Genomic DNA, 18,505 nt, shown 5'->3' on the forward strand with positions numbered 1-18,505 from the left:
ATGGCACTGAGTGATCCCGCTCTCCCTCTGAGTGCTGCATCGTGACGGAATTGTTCGGACATCTCCCTCATTACAGATGCTACAGTGTCCTCCTGGAGTCCACACCATCTTCAAACAGAGCATGTGTGTGTGTGTGTGTGCGTGTGTGTGAGAGTATGAGTGAGGGATAGTAGAAAAGAAAGGAGAAGTGACTGAATTGGGAAGAGACTGCTTGACTGCTGATCTTTCCATTTTTTCATATTGCATATTGTGTGTGTGTGTGTGTGTGTATGTATGTGTGTGTGTGTGTGTGTGTGTGTGTGTGTGTATGTGTGTGTATGTGTGTATGTGTGTGCGTGTGTGTGTGTGTTGGGGGTGGTGAAGAGGGATTATGTAAGGATGTAAAGCCAGCCTTTATGTACAGTATTAGGACTTTTACTGGTGAAGAATTGTGGGCTTCCCTGAGCAGGGAATAAAACCCTACTCCTGTCTGTCAAAAGTAATGAGTGGTCTTACCAGTGACATCAATCAAGTTTGGGCCGCGTCCCAAAGTAGTGCCATACTTCCCACATAGTGCACATCACATATAATAAAACGAATCATACAGCCAGTAATTAGACGCTAATTCCACAGGGAAACGTGACTCTTATAGCTCCCCAAAAATTATTTTTCGACTGCATGAGTGCACAAACCATTATTTTATTACTCACACTGTGCCCTACGGAGGGTGTAGGGAGACACTTCACTGCGGTGTGGAAACCTCTCGCACTGATCACTCAGCAATGATACATAGCTCACTCAGATTCAGACAGAAGAGCAGAGCATTAGAATCTGACGCTAGACAGTTTTCCATTAGATCCTATGATGAAAATGCTAATGTGGCTAACAGAGTATAACAGTCATCAATGCTGTGGAGGGGGCGGGGCCTGGCAAGGGGTCCGTTGTGATATGCGTGTGTTTGGGAAGTTTACTCCTGACCCACAGTCCTGCTCTGCTCTCCCTCACAGTGAGGGGCAGGTGGTCCCGAGGCGTTGGTCCGAGCTTCAGAACAGACAGGAAATCAATACAGCACCTGTCCAGACTTTAACAGCTGTGTACACACCACAGCACGGGCCGGGGTCCGGAAACACAGCGGGAAACCTCTGAGTACTCGCGCACACACACACACACACACACACACACACACACACACAGCTGTCTGTCTGTGAACGTACAGGTTCGGGACCTGCAGTTTAAACAACTGCGAATGTGCTGAAAAACGATGTGGTGGGTAAATTCCGCCCCAGGCCCCCAAACGCTGTAATGCCCCCCTCCCCAGTGGCCGTCACACACAGGGGCTGATGGGAAGTAGCAGGGGTGCTGAGGCTAGGGCACGTTTGAGGCTCTTTCATGTCCGTAATTGGGTGGCGGAGAGCCTGGGGACAGATCATTCCGCTTCCTCTCGCAGAGAGATCGGGGAAAAAGAGTGGGAGCGCATCGCCTTCGTTAAAAAGAGGGAATCAGACGGAATGGATCCCGACAGCTGCATCGATTATGTGGCATCATGTACACAACAGCGGCCTCTGCGCCCCCTGCTGGACAGAGCCTCTCTGTTCCTGTGTTAGGCACCAGAGGAACTCCATCGCTCCAGAGAACACAGTTCCACTGTTCCACACACCAGAGGAACCCCATCACTCCAGAGAACAAAGTTCCACTGTTCCACACACCAGAGGAACCCCACCACTCCAGAGAACACAGTTCCACTGTTCCACACACCAGAGGAACCCCATCACTCAAAAGAACACGGTTCCACTGTTCCACACACCAGAGGAACTCCATCACTCCAGAGAACACAGTTCCACTGTTCCACACACCAGAGGAACTCCATCACTCCAGAGAACACAGTTCCACTGTTCCACACACCAGAGGAACTCCATCACTCCAGAGAACACAGTTCCACTGTTCCACACACCAGAGGAACTCCATCACTCCAGAGAACACAGTTCCACTGTTCCACACACCAGAGGAACTCCATCACTCCAGAGAACACAGTTCCACTGTTCCACACACCAGAGGAACCCCATCACTCCAGAGAACACAGTTCCACTGTTCCACACACCAGAAGAACCCCATCACTCCAGAGAACATGGTTCCAGTGTTCCACACACCAGAGGGCATCATTTCCTCCTCACATTCACAGTTAGACCCGAGACATTCGCTGTATCTCCGGAGGTTCTGTCCGGTCCAGACTGTCCACACAGCAATCAATTCCAGCGACAAGAAAAATCCACAGCCACCGATCGATACCATTAGAGTCCGGAGCCGCTGAAGCACACGTGGATGTAATTGCGAGTTAACAAAGTGCATCGACGTGGGAGTGATGTCACTAATGAGGAAAAAGCATGTGTCCGAGAGTCACCCAACCTCCTTTCTCCCCGAGCGCCGGCCTCCGGGGAGCTTTTCAACCGCTTCCATCTACAGCCACCGGCCACTAGAGTCACAGACCATTAAAGTAACAGTGTTAGAGTCCTGACCGGTCAGATCTCGGCCCAGGGGAACGACGAGAGGGGACCAATGACGCAAACACTGTGAGTAATGACCCTCCAGAGGTCAGCGGCTGACCTTTTCATTTACTTTACAATCTCACACACACACACTCACAAAATTAGATTTTACTTTCAAGAGGTCAGCACCTTGTGACCCGGCCGACGACCCGGACCCAACCATGACTCTGCCTGACTCCATCCCTTTATCCCTGCCCCCACAGCGCCCCCTGCTGGTGCCGTACCCCTTGGACTCTTCAATACTGGCACAAACGCAGGGGGCCGGATCACTGGAGAGAACTACTACATCTACTGCCATTTCCCTGGACGCAAATCTGTCCGGTCCTCACTTATCGTCCATTACTCACTTCATGACTGATTACAGCACCTCAGCCCTCCGACCCACACAGCATTAACACCCTACTGTAATGTTCCTAATTAATGAGAAGCACAAATTCATGCAGAACACACACACACACACACACACACACACACACACACACTTTACACTGTCCGTAAATAAAGCTCAGTACATCTATGAAATTAGATCCTCTACAGATACCAACACACACACACACACACACAGCAGCTCCAGCGGCTGCAGAAGAGCCTGCTGATATCCTCCGGATGCTGAAAAGGGATGAGCACTGGTGGTGCTCAGGGTGACCCTCCAACACCCTGCCATCCCTCCTGAGCCTCAGCTTCAGGTCTGACCAGCAGGTGGCGCTCTGCCTGCCTCAGTGGCCCAGACACAGTGTGAGGTCTGAGCTGCGGACCACCGACGTCTTCTGTGACAGCACACCCAAACCCTAATTTCAGACGGGTTCATCGACATCGCAGACAGAGTGACCGGGTGACACACACACACACACACACAAACTAGTCCAGCGCATTGATCTCGGACGCATGGCTGAGGGATCAATGTCCAAATCACTGGCCTTTCACTCATAAAGAGTGTTTTTTCCCAGAAGGCAGTGCTGGATGACCATCCTTTCCTAATTGAGAGGTCACAACCCCCACAGCCCCCCCTCGGTTCCCTGGAGCTGGACCGATAAACCGCTCGGCTGGGGGTAACAGCCCGAGCAGACCACCCCAGCTTTTAATGGACTCACATTTTGCTGCTGCCGTGGCAACAGCGCTGATAGATGAAGGATCAAAAGCATCATGAGTATAACCCTCTCTATAAACAACGCAGCGTGTGTTCGGGTCATGATCCACAGCCAAAGCCGTAGCTAAGTGTGAGAGTCGGGAATATGGAGGACACTCGGGAATGGGGAACTTGGGAAAACTTTCACGCGGCTGCAGTAGTCTTTCCAGGTTCCAGAAGCTCTCCGAGAGCATGTGAGGCTCGGGAACTGTTCTCTTTAAACACACTGAAGAAAAGCGCACACACAGGCTCTGCTGAAGGGAATTGGACTTGGGAATGTTGGGAATGTCACTGGTTAGATTCTCTGGATGGGCAGGAAAACAGAGGGAAGAGGGAGTGAGGGAAGAGCACCGTCACGCCGTGTTCCCCCTCTTCTTCAGAAACAGCCACTGAACACAAAACCAGCCCCCAGTAAAATCAGCAGGTGGCCACAAGGATTCACAAAGGCTCTGGAGCGAGCGCGGGAGCAGCTGTCCTCTGAGTCAGAGCAGCCAATTAGTGAGAGAGAGAGAGAGAGAGAGAGAGAGAGAGAGAGAGAGAGAGAGATGAAGACAGAAAGAAACAGAGAGGAACAAAGAGAGAAAAATGAAGACAGAGAGAAAGAAAGGAAGAGAAATGAAAAGGGAGAAGCAAAGAGAGAGAAATGAAGAGAGAAAAATGAAAAGATAGAGAGAGAAAGAGAAATGAAGAGAGAAACAAAAAGGAGAGAGATGAAGAGAAAGAAAGAGAAGCAAAGAGAGACAGAATTTAAGAGAAAAATGAAAAGAGAGAGAAAGAAACAGAGAGAAAGAAATGAAGAGACAGAAAAACAAGAGAGAGGGAGAAATGAAGAGAGAGAAAGAAAGAAAGAAAGAAAGAAAGGAAGAGAAATGAAAAGGGAGAAGCAAAGAGAGAGAAATGAAGAGAAACAAAAAGGAGAGAGATGAAGAAAGAAAGAAAGAAAGAAAGAAAGAAAGAAAGAAACAGAAATAAACGGTGACTTCTTCACATTCCTCCCTAATAACCTCACTCTGATTCTGACGCTTTAAACAAATACATCCTCGTATCTCCAAACAGAGGAAGGAAAAAATCCCTCCTACCCTCCTCCAGAAGTTACACAGTACATTTTCTGCAGTGCTGAGCCTGGAATAGCAACAACAGAGGCTCCATTCTCCCTGTTAGAGCCCAGTGGAGCATCACAGTGACTCTGAAGCTGTAATTTTACGCTAAAAATATTACATAATGTTGCTTTAATGCTTGGGGAAGGGGGAGTGGACTTTTCAAAGGATGTAACTGGAACTTTGACGGAACCGAACTGGGCAGTGAGTGTTCTCCTCCAAGCGTGCTGAGCCTCCATGGTCCTAGCTTGGTGGTGGTGGAGGTGTTGGAGGAGATGTTGGGATAAACACTAGGTTAAACACACTGACTGTAACGGTCACTGCCGTATTTCTTCCGTCAAAAAAAAAACAAAAAACGAAGGAATGACCAGTGATGACCGCTGGGTTTAAAAAAGCTGCCCAAACTTGTGCCTGCTCTAAATTCAACAGCAAACTCTTGGCCACACACACACTATACTCAGAACTGACCACAACAAGTGTGTCCACTGTGACGTCCTACAAGAAGATTACACGTTTAAAACTGACCTCCGCTTTTCTGCGAAACCTCAGGCCACGGCAGAGTCCAGCAGATTGTCCGACAGATTACAGCCGCGGGAATGCAGTTTCTAAAAATAAAAGGCTTTAAGCTCTCGTGGGACAGGGGATAAAAAAAATAATAATAACAACAACAACACAAAGACATCCCTGTGCTAACACTGACTTTGAATCCTTTGTTCACACACCAGTCCCTCTGCGGTCCCAACGGATCCACAGAAATCTACAGAGGAGGTGTTTCTAATATAGTGGCCAAGGAGCATCACCAGGGGACCATCTGTGTTACCCTCTGAAAGAGTAAACCCCCCATCAATCAGTGTCTATTCACTGTGGTAACAGACCTGGGACAGGAAAGTAACTCTTAAGACTCTGTGATTGTGTGGAAACACAGTTCTCTGGTTTGTTTATGTTCAGAAGCTTCTGTAGGTTTTTATTCACTGTTTGAAATCCCACAGAAACTCATGCGTAACTCGAGGTGTTTAGTTTTGTAGCACTGTCGCTAATGCAGTTAGCCGTCCCCCGAGTTTGGAGTTTCCACCTTAAGTGATCAGACACAGCAAAAATAAGACAGTGTTACCCCCCTATGGAGTAGGAATAGAGCAACATCCTCATCTCGGTTGGTGCTTTTCAGCGTTTGGAGTCTCTCCGTTGTCTAAAAACCTCCAGATGGCGTTTCTCTGCCGTGAGCAGAGAGAGAGAGAAAACCTAGCACTTTCCAGTGTAAACCAACAGAAGAACAGCAAATGATGAGGAAACATCCTCAAAACTTTATTTTAAAAAACACTTTTTGGTTACGATCCTGAATGTCGCCTTTAAATGTAACTTTTTCTTAACTTCATACTTGAGATAAAATGTCTTCTAAAAATAGTCAAATCCTTTTCTTAACTTTTCTCTTAAGAAAAATTAATATTCAATTAATAGAACAATTAATATTCTTGACTATTTTCTTAACCCTACGATAGTCTCATTGTCGTCTTCATTCATTCATTCATTATCTGTAATCGCTTATCCAATTCAGGGTCGCGGTGGGTCCAGAGCCTAACTGGAATCCTTGGGCGCAAGGCGGGAACACACCCTCACACCTCACACTCACACCTATGGACACTTTTGAGTCACCAATTCACCTACCAACATGTGTTTTTGGACTGTGGGAGGAAACCGGAGCACCCGGAGGAAACCCACGCAGACACAGGGAGAACACACCACACTCCTCACAGACAGTCACCCAGAGGAAACCCACGCAGACACAGGGAGAACACACCACACTCCACACAGACAGTCACCCGGAGGAAACCCACGCAGACTCAGAGAGAACACACCACACTCCTCACAGACAGTCACCCGGAGAAAACCCACGCAGACACAGGGAGAACACACCACACTCCTCACAGACAGTCACCCGGAGCGGGAATCGAACCCACAACCTCCTGGTCCCTGGAGCTGTGTGACTGTGACACTAACCTGCCACCGTGCTGCCCGCTGTCGTCTTAGAGTTGAATAGAGTTCAGATAAACCTCTAAAATCATCAATTCAAATTATTAATTTAATATCAATTATGTGTATTTTAATATTAAATGTGGAGTTTAGTTTCAACAGAAGGAAATAAAATGGAAAATTTGAAACGTGTCCCTTTCCTTCGCCCTCACGTCTAATCCTTCTTTACTTAAAAGTTTGAATGCTTTGTTTGATTCTACTTTTCTCAATTTCACTCTCAGCTCAACGGATTTCTCCAAACCCTGGTGTTAACGGCCGATTAATTTAAAAACGTGTCTCAATGTGTTTGTAAACTGTAGAATGCAGCAGGGAAGGCTTTAGTACTGTGTCCCCACAGAAGAAAAACACTGAAGAGGGTCTAGAGACAAATAATTAAGACTTTCTCAAAACAAAACATGAGAACTTCTTAAGACTCTTTGAAGAATTGTGTTTAAGAAAATTCTTATTAACTTCTTAGTGATTATCTTAAGGTACAACATACGTATTCTTCTTAGGAAAGCTTTTGTGAATTTGGCCCCTGGACCGTTAGTGTTCTCCTCCAAGTGTGTCGAGCTGTCGGGAGGTGGAGCTTCACAGGTCTCGGAGGAAGCAGGTGGTCCTCCCTCTCCCAGGCTGGAGACTTTTTCCATTTCTGTCCTGAAGGGGGCGACTCTCTTCAGTTCTGAGATTGGTTCTCAGTGAGTTAGCGACTGCTCTCCTGACCGCCTTCTCTCCATCTGGAGAATTCTGATTTACTTCAGGCCTAGAGCCACCGCCGCTGTGCAAACCTTCGTATTCAGCACTAACATATACAGCAGGTCAGCACACACACACACACACACACACACACACACACACACACAGCTGACAGATCACCACAGTGCTCTAAGCTGCACTGATCCATCCATCAGAACTCAGACAACACACTCAATCTGGAGAGAGAGGCAGCACATGCAGAACTACAAATCCTACATCACACACACACACACACACACACACACACTTTCTCTCAACAGCCTAAACACACACAAAGTGCCACAGATTCCAAGGGATGATTCTGACCGCTGCAGTATTTTAGAATCATTCCCAGGGCTGTAATCTCAGGATGTCGCTCTGTGACAGAGGAACATCTGGCAGCCTGAACATCTGTGGCCCTGTGGTCAGTAAGTATGGTGCACATCTGCGTCTCCTAAAATGGCCAGAGTCAGGTTTTTTGACCATTAACCCGTCCCTACCACAGACTTCCATCAGGTCCGTCAGCTCGATGAAAAACAGCACCCACCCTGAACAACCCGGGCCTACATCACATTTGTCAGTGCTATGCAACGTCAATGGGGGGTGGGGTGGGGTGGGGGGGTTTGGAGGGGGCATGCTGATTGGCTGTAAGCTCCAGTGTCAAAAGATACAAAAGTATACAGTGGCTACAGCCTGGGTCAGGGTTCGACAGCAGGGAGTGTGCAGAGGGCTGAAAGCCAGGTTCTGCCCAGTTGGGTCACGGCACAAAGCAGGGATCCGGACCTGGTATTGGCAGGAAATTCCAGGCATTCTTTTTCCTCTTGGATTCTTCAGATCTCCGATCGATAGCCATTACTCTGGACTCGAGAGGCCGAGCCTCGGCAGATTCCCATTAGCTCGGCTCCGGTATGAATGTTATCCTCTTTATCGGAGTTGTAAACCCGGGCCAGGCTCGCTGTCCATTCCCCGCTGCAGTGGGAGGAACTGTGCGAGGCTTAACCACTCACTGCTGTGTATGTGTGTGTGTGTGTCTGGTGCTCTCACCTCGTCTCCCGTCAGGTAAAACGCAGACAGCAGGCCTCCAACGTACCGGATATTCACCTCGAACAGGGACGCCTCTCCGTTCTGCAGGGACAGAGACACAAGGGGACATTGTCAGCAGGGACAGAGGACACAGAGGACACAGTGTCAGTGTGTGTGAGGGTCATTGTAATAAAGTCCACCATGAAGGTGGAAGATAAACACAAACAGACCAGAAACACCTAGAATAGTTAGTGGGCGGAGCTACAGACAAGGCACAGGTGAGTGGTGTGAGAAGAGGGCGGAGAAAGAGGAGGAGCTACATCTACGTCGGCATCACAGCAAGTAGTGGGTGGTCTTGAGGACAGCACTGAGGAAAAAAGTGGGTGAACATTCAGCTACTGTAATTACCACCATAAATATCTGAAGACCACTGCTCTGCGTAACACACACTAATGCAGTGTACGGTACGCTGCGTCCAGATTGGGCTAATGGGCTTCTACAGCGGTTTACGGACGCTAAAATGAGAATGTGGTACTTGAAGGTGGGCTTCTACACTACTCTAACGCGTCTTTTCTCCACTTCTCCACCAGGGGAATCGGGTCCTGGTTCTGGAAGCGGGTTCTTGTTCAGTGGCTGTTCTCTCGTGGTTCAGAGCGAGTCGAGTAGGGACTAAACCGTGGCGTGTAAACCTTGCAGAACGCTGATCGTCCAGAGAGAGTCGTCACTCTACGCCACGCAACGCAGACGACCAGCACCAACTCTCCATCTGTAAAATCTCCAGCTGCTGCAGAGATCACGTTTGTTTTTATCCGACTCACGACGGCAGCTCGTAAAATGACACCGTGGTCTTTTGAAGAGGTTCAAACGCTCCTTGGATCGGTGGCCGACGAAAGAATCCAGCGAGAGCTGGACGCTGCAACAAGGAAGGAACAAACTCTACTGATCTGTCTGAACTGATGACGGAGCTGTGTTCAGTCCCAAACAACAACAACACGCCGATACACCATGAGTAAACACCGCTTAACGTTACCGCCGCCGTTGTTGTGGTTTCCAAAGACCACTTTTGTGAGAGTGGAAAACCAACCAGGGACCAAATGGAGAGCCCACTAGGGTCCATTAGAGTGTCTTGGGGGGGGGGGGGGGGGCAGTGAGCAGAGCAGGGGTCTCAGGGCAGAGCTAAAGCCAAAGCAGCTGGAGATCAGTGAGTTACTGAGCTCCATTTGATACCATCTCCCCGCTGAGGTTCCGGAGCACAGTGCACCATCGATCCACCGCCGTCGCTGTACACTTTATCACTCGCAGCACATCGTAAACAACGAAGCTCCCACACTGCTTTCCTTCTCCACACCTCCAGCTACTGAAGCCCTTACGCAGGGGTCTGAACTCAGCTCACATTTGGAGTCACACACTCACCCCCAACACTTTTAGCTTCATTAGCTTCATTAGTTCCATTAGCATCTTTTAGCCTCAGTGCTGCAGTGAAACTAAGGAGTGCTGAGGTTCTCCGGGACAGAAACATCGACAGAACACACAGAGAGGACGCCTCAACATTAATGTCACATCTGCAGTGATCCATGGGTGACTGTGTGAGTGTGTGGGTGAATGAGGATTGACTGGGTGACTTTGTGAGTGACTGTGTGAGTGATTTTGTGAGCGACTGGGTGAGTGTGTGGGTGAGTGAGTATTGACTGGGTGACTGTGAGTGTGTGGGTGACTTTGTGAGTGACTGGGTGAGTGTGTGAGAGACTGGGTGAGTATGTGAGTGACTGCGAGACTGTGTGAGTGACTGGGTGAGTGCGTGAGTGACTATGTGAGCATGTGAATGACTGGGTGAGTGTGTGAGTGACTGGGTGAGTGTGTGAATGACTGGGTGAGTGTGTGAGTGACTGGGTGAGTGTGTGAGTGACTGAGTGACTGGGTGAGTGTGTAAGTGACTGAGTGACTGGGTGAGTGTGTGAGCGACCGCGACTGTGTGAGTGAGTGTGTGAGTGACTGGGTGAGTGACTGTGCGAGTGTGTGAGTGACTGGGTGAGTGTGTGAGTGACTGAGTGACTGGGTGAGTGTGTAAGTGACTGAGTGACTGGGTGAGTGTGTGAGCGACCGCGACTGTGTGAGTGAGTGTGTGAGTGACTGGGTGAGTGTGTGAGTGACTGAGTGACTGGGTGAGTGTGTGAGTGACTGGGTGAGTGCATGAGTAACTGCGACTGTGTGAGTGAGTGTGTGAGTGACTGGGTGAGTGTGTGAGTGATAGACAGTAGAGAGCAGGTTTGAGAGTGGGAGTTAACTGCAGGGACTGTCCCCCGAGGAGACGCAGCGTGTCCCGGTAATTGCCGCCTCTGCAGTCTGCCGAGGCCTGGGACGAGACGCTGCCTATTGACTCCCAGCCTCTCTGAGAAGGAAGCGAGCTCCGGGAGCCGATAATAAGAGACTTATTTCCCGGGAGGCTTCTGAGGGGGCTCCCCTCCATCATTCATCACACTGCCTTCGTCTGAGCGAGCGCCGCTTTGTCTTTTCTCAGAGTGTTTTCGCTTGGAGACGACAGAAGCCTCTGAGCTGGACGTGGGTAAGAGCTCCAGAGTCTCAGGCTCCGAAATGACCACTCCACATAATGTTAGCATCCTAAACTGTGGTATTCCTCTCTGCCGTGTCCAGTTTCTGTAGTGGGTTTTCCATCCACCGAGCTTTTGTAAATTATGAGAAAGCACATAAAAAAATGTGCCTGAGGTTGTGACATCACAACCCTCCTGGAAATCAAACTGTGCTGAAGTGTGCTGTGTATGTAGTTATTTTTGAGGCAGAGGGTTTAAAAGCATAATAAAATTAAAAACAGGGCAAGGAACTGTGGGTATGTGTACAACACTGTGCCTGCTGGTGAACGAGTGTATACACTGGGTATGATCTGGTTTGTGTGTGTGTGTGTGTGTGTGTGTGTGTGTGTGGTGTGTGTACACAATGCTGTGTTTTTTCCCTCCTTTCATTTTTTCCGGCGGTGCTCTAATTAGAACACAACACAGGGCTGTCAGCCTGAACACAAGCAGCTCCATCATGTCCCCACACACACACACACACACACACACCAAGCATGCAGAACATTCCTTAGCGTCCGTCCTCCAGACGCCGAGGCCTGGATTTACATTGTGTCAACACTGATGAATGAACCAATAGAAACTCCAGAACTACTTTGGATTAATGTGTTTCGTGAAATATTCCTTTGGTAATTTACACACACACACACACACACACACACACACACACACACACAGAGTGAGATGTTTAGATCTCTGTTTTAATATAAATTCAAGGCCAAATAGCCATTAAGCCCAAGCTCTTTATTTTCAGGAGAAAATAGACCAATGACGAACAAACAAAGATGTTTCTGTTGCTCAGAAGAGTTTGGGTTTAACTCGGAGCAGAAACTGCTAAACCAGGACTAGGACTGAACTAAGGTGTGTGAGACGTCTTTGAGAAACTAAGCCCTGTGAGAATGAGATGAATGAGCAGTTCATTGCAGCTTGTAGTGTCTCATAATGGCTCATAGTATTTCATAGCAGTTCATAGTGTCTCAGCAGCTTGTAGTGTCTCACAGCAGCTCATAGTGACTCATAGCAGCTCATAGTGACTCATAGCAGCTCGTTGTGGCTCACAGTGTTTCATAGTGGCTTACAGTAGCTCAAAGCAGCTCACAGTGGCTCATAGCATCTCACAGCAGCTCATATTGGCTAGTAGTTGCAGAGTGTTGTTTCGAGGCTCGCCTGTTGGTAATCATTCATTAAAACATGGCACAGATGTAGGCAACGCCATGCCCAGATTGGTTTGGATGCCAGTCTCAGCTGCTGGCTCCCATGCTAGGACTCATGAGCTAACGAGATTGCTAACGAGGCTAGTAGGCAAACCATGAACCTGCTCGAGCATAAGGTAAGCTACCACTAAATGGTCCACTCCATCTTGATTAAAGCCATCCAGCGCTTCCAACAAGGAGCACGCATCTAGCTCTTAGCACGTCACACGCTAACGCTGTATTGTATGGTGCTCTTTCATGAAGAGAAACTCAGCCAGGGGTTTATACCCTTCTGGCCGACACTTGGCATTGAGCATGGTGAGCTGGGGCTCATGTTCAGCTGCTCTAGGATGTCTCGTTTCACCACTCTGTCCTCCATTAACACAGAAGGGTTTGGGTGGATCAATCTGTATCGGCTGCATTTTAGAAACCGGTGGAGGTAATTCGGGATCTTGTGTCTGATTGGTTCTGCCAGACAATATAGGAGGAGTCATCAGTGGCCAGGTCCTAAATTGGGAGCTTGTGTCTGATTGGCTCAGCTGGAAATAATGGGAGGTGTTAGTGGGCGGTTCCTAAATCTGGAGCTTGTGTCTGATTGGCTGAAGATATTTTTCTGCTGCCGATTCTCTCCTGACCGCAGGGCTCCTGTGAACCAATCTACCATAGATCGTCTGCTCTGATTCTCCATGTGGACCACATTCCTGACTGATGATGTCATTGTGTGATGGACATGACTGATGGCGTAGGAGGGTTTTAATTACAGCAGCTTTTCGTTTGGTCGTTCTGTCGACTCTGAAAAGCCACAGACGGGTCCAGTCTCCATGAGTCTACTGCATTCTCCTCGCTAAAGTGTCTTCCACAAGCCTCAGGTTCGTATTCACTGTGTAAACATCACGACTGTGCTGCTAAGAGCTCGCTAGGTACAGTATAAAGGCCGGCTGCACTGCAGACTGATTGGCTTTGCAGCTCAAGGGCAGTTTGTCCACTGTGGAGTAATGATGTTCAATTTAAGGACAGCGGAAGACACTGCTGTCCGTCACATCCCTCTCTTTCTGCAGCACTAAGAACAGCAGCACTGCTTCTTAGCACTTCAGAATGGGTGTTCAGCAGGATGAATATGTCTGTGTCCGGCAGAATGGAGACATCTGCCCTCAGCAGGACGGAGACGTCAGTGAGACAGAGACATCCGTGTCCAGCAGGATGAAGACACCTACGTTCAACAGGACAGATGTATTCAGTGGGATGAATATGTGATCTGCACTAAACAGAAAATAGCGCCCCCTTGCAGAGATGTGTCAGCCTGCTAAACATGAGTGAGTGAGTGATGTGAGTGGTTCCGAAAATAAAAGAGTAAACACGAAGGTGCTCCCTCCTCGAACTGCGAAGCTTCTTTGAAGCTTGTCTAACCTAGCAACAGTAGCTATGGAGGAGTGCATTAGTGGGCGGAGCTTCAGTTCCTTTAGTGGAAGAGATACAGATCACTTTGATCTTTTCCTGTCAACACGAGCTCAGATGAACCCTCCTCGTCCATTACAGAGACAGGATGCATAATTAAAAACATGTCCACCAGAGCCATTATCTTCAATTACAACCAACTGTCCTCCTATCCACGTCCCGCTCTGCCTGCCAACACTAACACACACACACACACACACACACACACACACCACACACAACAGCTGCATCATTACCCACACAGACGCTGCGCCAGAACTAATCCAATCCACACAAACACAACAAACACTGATCAGAAAATAAACAACGTGGAGTCTCCTCCCAGTTCTCACTTTTCTGGCTGCTGGGGTTAGGTCTACAGTTTGGGGCTAGGGTTACGTTTAGGGATTAGGGCTTGATGGTTTAGGGGTCAGGGATTGGGGTTAGGGGCTAGGGATTAGGGATTAGGGATTAGGGTTTGAGGGTTTAGGAGTCAGGGATTGGGGTTAGGGGCTAGGGATTAGGGATTAGGGTTTAGGGTTTAGGGGTCAGGGATTGGGGTCAGGGGCTAGGGATTAGGGATTAGGGTTTGAGGGTTTAGGGTTCAGGGATTGGGGTCAGGGGCTAGGGTTTAGGGATTAGAGTGTAGGGTTTAGGTGTTGTGTTAGGGTTAAGGATTAGAGTCACAGTCCATTCTTGAGTTATTGGAGCATGAGTCCGAGTCGTGTCTGATTTAGAGTCCCAAGTCCTAATCGACGTTGAAAATGTGAGATGCTCCAAAACTAGATTCACCAATGCTCTAATTACTGATTAAATCTTTCAGGGCTGAAGTGCAGAGTTCAGAGCTTCAGCAGTTCACTCACTCACTCATTCATTCACGTCGCGAACACGTGGGACGAAACCTCAAAGATCGAGTCAAACTTCGAGAAAGTGCCAGAGAAAGAGAGCAGGAAATAAAAGAGAAAATAAAAAAGACAGATCTCCCACAGCACCATAGCAACCAGCATCTGCTCCAGAGAGAGAGAGAGAGAGAGAGAGAGAGAGAGAGAGAGAGAGAGAGAAAGAGAGAGAGAGAGAGAGAGAGAAAATGAGGTGGAGGAGGCCGCTTAAAAACCAAACAAACACATTACTCATTGTTTTTATGAGGACACATGGCCGTTGAAATAAAATCACCTTCACACAGAAATTCCTCAAAAGATGCTTCTTTGTGTGTGTGTGTGTGTGTGTGTGTGTTTGTGGGGGACGTCTAACCAGCTGCAGTATTAAGAAAATGCCCATTCTCCACTGTTTCCCTTCACACCCGCTGACCACTGCTAAAGACAGAGAACAGATCTGATTCTGACCTTTCCTCCGTTTGTTCAAAAGAAGCTGCTTCTCTGCTTTACTTCACTCTCAACCCAAAGACCCCTGACACCAGGAGCTGGGGGGCAGACAGACCGGGGGGTAGAGGCGGGGGGCAATTAGGGTAAACCTCTCCAAAGACTGTCCTGCACTGGTCAAGAGGCCCACTTCAGAAAGAAAAGAAGCTCACGTTCTGTCTGTGTTCAGACGCAGCTGTGAGACAGGTGACCATCTTTGGTAAGTGGTGCTAACAGCACATCAACACGCTTGCAGGAGAACACTAACTCCTCGTTCTGTTAGTTATCACAGAGCGTTGTCCACATGAGGCCAGATCAGAGGAGAATCAGGGTCTGAGCGAATGTGCTCAATGTCCATCAGTGGACACACCGCCAGCTTAAGGTCAAGCTGGACCCTCGGGAGAGACGGATCGAAGGAGAGAGAGAGAGAGGGATGAGTGATAGAGAGGAGGAGAGATGGATGGATTAGTGGCGTTTTTGACAAAGTGAGCTCAGTGGTGTAAATCCCAGCACTGCGTCTGTAGGACAGGAGCTGACGAGAGAGAGAGGGGGAAAGAGAGAGAGAGAGAGAACAGAAGGAGAGAGGGAGAGAGAGAAAGAATACTGACAGAGACTTTCTCCACTTTACTTTCTTCTCTCATCTTTCTCTTCTTCACTTTCTCTCTCTCTTTCTCTCTCTCTCTCCTTCTGTTCTCTCTCTCTCTCTCTCTCTCTCTTTCTCTCTCTCTCTCCTTCTGTTCTCTCTCTCTCTCTCTCTCTCTCTCTCTCTCTCTCTCTCATTAAATCCAGAGTCACACAGGAAGGTCCCGAAGGGTTCACAGAAAGACAAGTGTTTGATTTTTGGACAAAAGCATTCCCAGAACAAGCAATGTCTGAAGAAAAAGATTGATTTTAACAGAGAGTGGACAGCCCGAGAGAGAGAGAGAGAGAGAGAGAGAGAGAGAGAGAGAGAGAGAGAGAGAGAGAGAGAGACAGAGAGAGAGAGAGAGAGAGAGAGAGAGAGAGAGAGTGAGAAAGAGAGAGAGTGAGAGAGAGAGACAGAGAGAGAGAGACAGAGAGAGAGAGAGAGAGAGAGAGAGAGAGAGAGAGAACCAGGTTCGTTTTGGATCTGACCACAGCCTCCATTTGCTTTCAGGCCACTCTCTGGACGATGTGTGTGTGTGTGTGTGTGTGTGTGTGTGTTTACCGAGCTCAGGTCCAGGTTGCTGTTGACCCACTCTTTAGCCTCCTGATAATCCTCCGTCAGGCCCATGATGTACAGAGTGTCCAGAGAGTCCACGATCGTCGCTCCCCGCAGTCCACCTTAAAACACACACACACACACACACACACACACACACACACACACACACAGGTTAGACTGGAGGCCGATCACAGTGCTTGTTTGTAAGGATCAGAGAAACCACCAACAACCACTTTCTTATTTAGAGCTAAAACATTAACGTATAAATATTAATGACTTCAAAGAAAACGTGATTAATGATTAATTCTTTAAAAAATTGCTATTTAAAAAGGTGCTATTTAACACTGTCAAATTTTACTCAAAGCTGAAATTAGATTCTTGTTTGATCTTCATTATTCCACCTTACACTGAACATTGGCTGCTTTCACAGCATGGGATTTCTGCACCATTTAAGGTGGAATGACAAATTCCAGCGAGAAGCTTCAGCTCCACTTAAGTCAGTTCTCAAAAGTCGTGCCACAGCTTTTATAGTGGGTCCAAACTTTTCTGGACCTGTGTGTGTGTGTGTGTGTGTGTGTGTGTGTATAAACCCCAGCGATTCAGAAAGGAACAGACTCTGCAACCCAGAGCCCTACGACTGACCAGCGTCCATCAGCAGTATCCTCAAGCCCGGGGAAACCCCGCAGCAGAACCAGCACAGCACAACCACCCCCACCACCACCTCCAACCCCCCGATGACAACAACCCCCCCATCTCTCCAGCGTCTGCCTTCAGATGCACTTAATTTGAAGTTATTAAATTCCCTTCCCAGCTTTAATGAGAAATGTTCAGAGGCTTTTTATTTAATCCGCCCAGGCCTCAAATGAGATTGGTGGAGGGGTGAGGAGGGGGGGCGTAGGGGGCTGTGAGGGGGGCTTACAGTTTATTGGGAGAAAATATGAAGAAGTGCCTGCCTCCACACACACACACACACACACACACTATAAAAGCAGTGGGTGTTTATTGCGTTAGAGAGAAAGCAAGGAGCGCTAATGAAAACTCTATCATCAGCTCGGCACGAGACAAAGACTCAACTCGAATAAACCACTCAGGAACGAGGATCAAGATCTGTTCTCCTTCCGAACAGAAGACAGAGCAACAGCTCTGGGAGGACACCACGGATGTCAACTTCCGGATCACAGGGTCTGGCTCTGAGCGTTCGGATCACGTGGGAACTGCAGGTTGAGTCCAGTGTTCTCAAATGAACTTGTGTAATGTTTGTGCGTTTTCTGACACCTTATACTTCCTTTACGTCAGGTGAGAGTGGCTCCAATAATATCGATCACAGCCACAGAGATAAACTCACACACACACTTTCTCTGTACTCTCATTCATTGTCTGTAATGAATGAGGGGTGTCAGTCCTTCACAGGGCGACACACACTCACACATTCACTCACACCCACAGACACTTTTGAGTCACCAATCCACCTACCAACGTGTGTTTTTGGAGCGTGGGAGGAAACCGGAGCACCCGGAGGAAACCCACGCAGACACAGAGAGAACACACCACACTCCTCACAGACAGTCACCCAGAGAAAAACCCACGCAGACACAGGGAGAACACACCACACTCCTCACAGACAGTCACCCGGAGGAAACCCACGCAGACACAGAGAGAACACACCACACTCCTCACAGACAGTCACCCCGGAGGAAACCCATGCAGACACAGAGAGAACACACCACACTCCTCACAGACAGTCACCCGGAGGAAACCCATGCAGACACAGAGAGAACACACCACACTCCTCACAGACAGTCACCCAGAGGAAACCCATGCAGACACAGAGAGAACACACCACACTCCTCACAGACAGTCACCCAGAGAAAACCCACGCAGACATAGGGAGAACACACCACACTCCTCACAGACAGTCACCCAGAGAAAACCCACGCAGACACAGGGAGAACACACCACAACTCCTCACAGACAGTCACCCGGAGGAAACCCACGCAGACACAGAGAGAACACACCACACTCCTCACAGACAGTCACCCGGAGGAAACCCACACAGACACAGAGAGAAAACAACCACACTCCTCACAGACAGTCACCCGGAGGAAAACCCATGCAGACACAGAGAAAACACACCACACTCCTCACAGACAGTCACCAGGAGAAAACCCACAGAGATACAGAGAAAAACACACCACACTCCTCACGGACAGTCACCCGGAGGAAACAATCTGATAGAGTGTGT

General features: G+C 48.6%; 1 protein-coding gene across 2 annotated transcripts in view; it reads right to left on the reverse strand.

Moving 5' to 3' along the window:
- The window catches only part of LOC136682376 (mannosyl-oligosaccharide 1,2-alpha-mannosidase IA-like), a 35,880-nt gene extending 19,503 nt beyond the window's left edge, over positions 1 to 16,377 (reverse strand). For both annotated transcript variants that reach the window (XM_066658855.1, XM_066658854.1), the window contains exons 1-2: positions 16,267 to 16,377; positions 8,532 to 8,612 (exon numbers count right to left, since the gene is read on the reverse strand). In XM_066658855.1, the coding sequence (XP_066514952.1) occupies positions 8,532 to 8,612; positions 16,267 to 16,332 (147 nt within the window). In that variant the 5' untranslated portion in view covers positions 16,333 to 16,377. The remainder of the gene's footprint in view (positions 1 to 8,531; positions 8,613 to 16,266) is intronic.
- Positions 16,378 to 18,505: the final 2,128 nt, after the last annotated feature.

The sequence above is a fragment of the Hoplias malabaricus genome, unplaced genomic scaffold, assembly GCF_029633855.1.
Source record: "Hoplias malabaricus isolate fHopMal1 unplaced genomic scaffold, fHopMal1.hap1 scaffold_180, whole genome shotgun sequence".
NCBI lineage: Eukaryota > Metazoa > Chordata > Actinopteri > Characiformes > Erythrinidae > Hoplias > Hoplias malabaricus.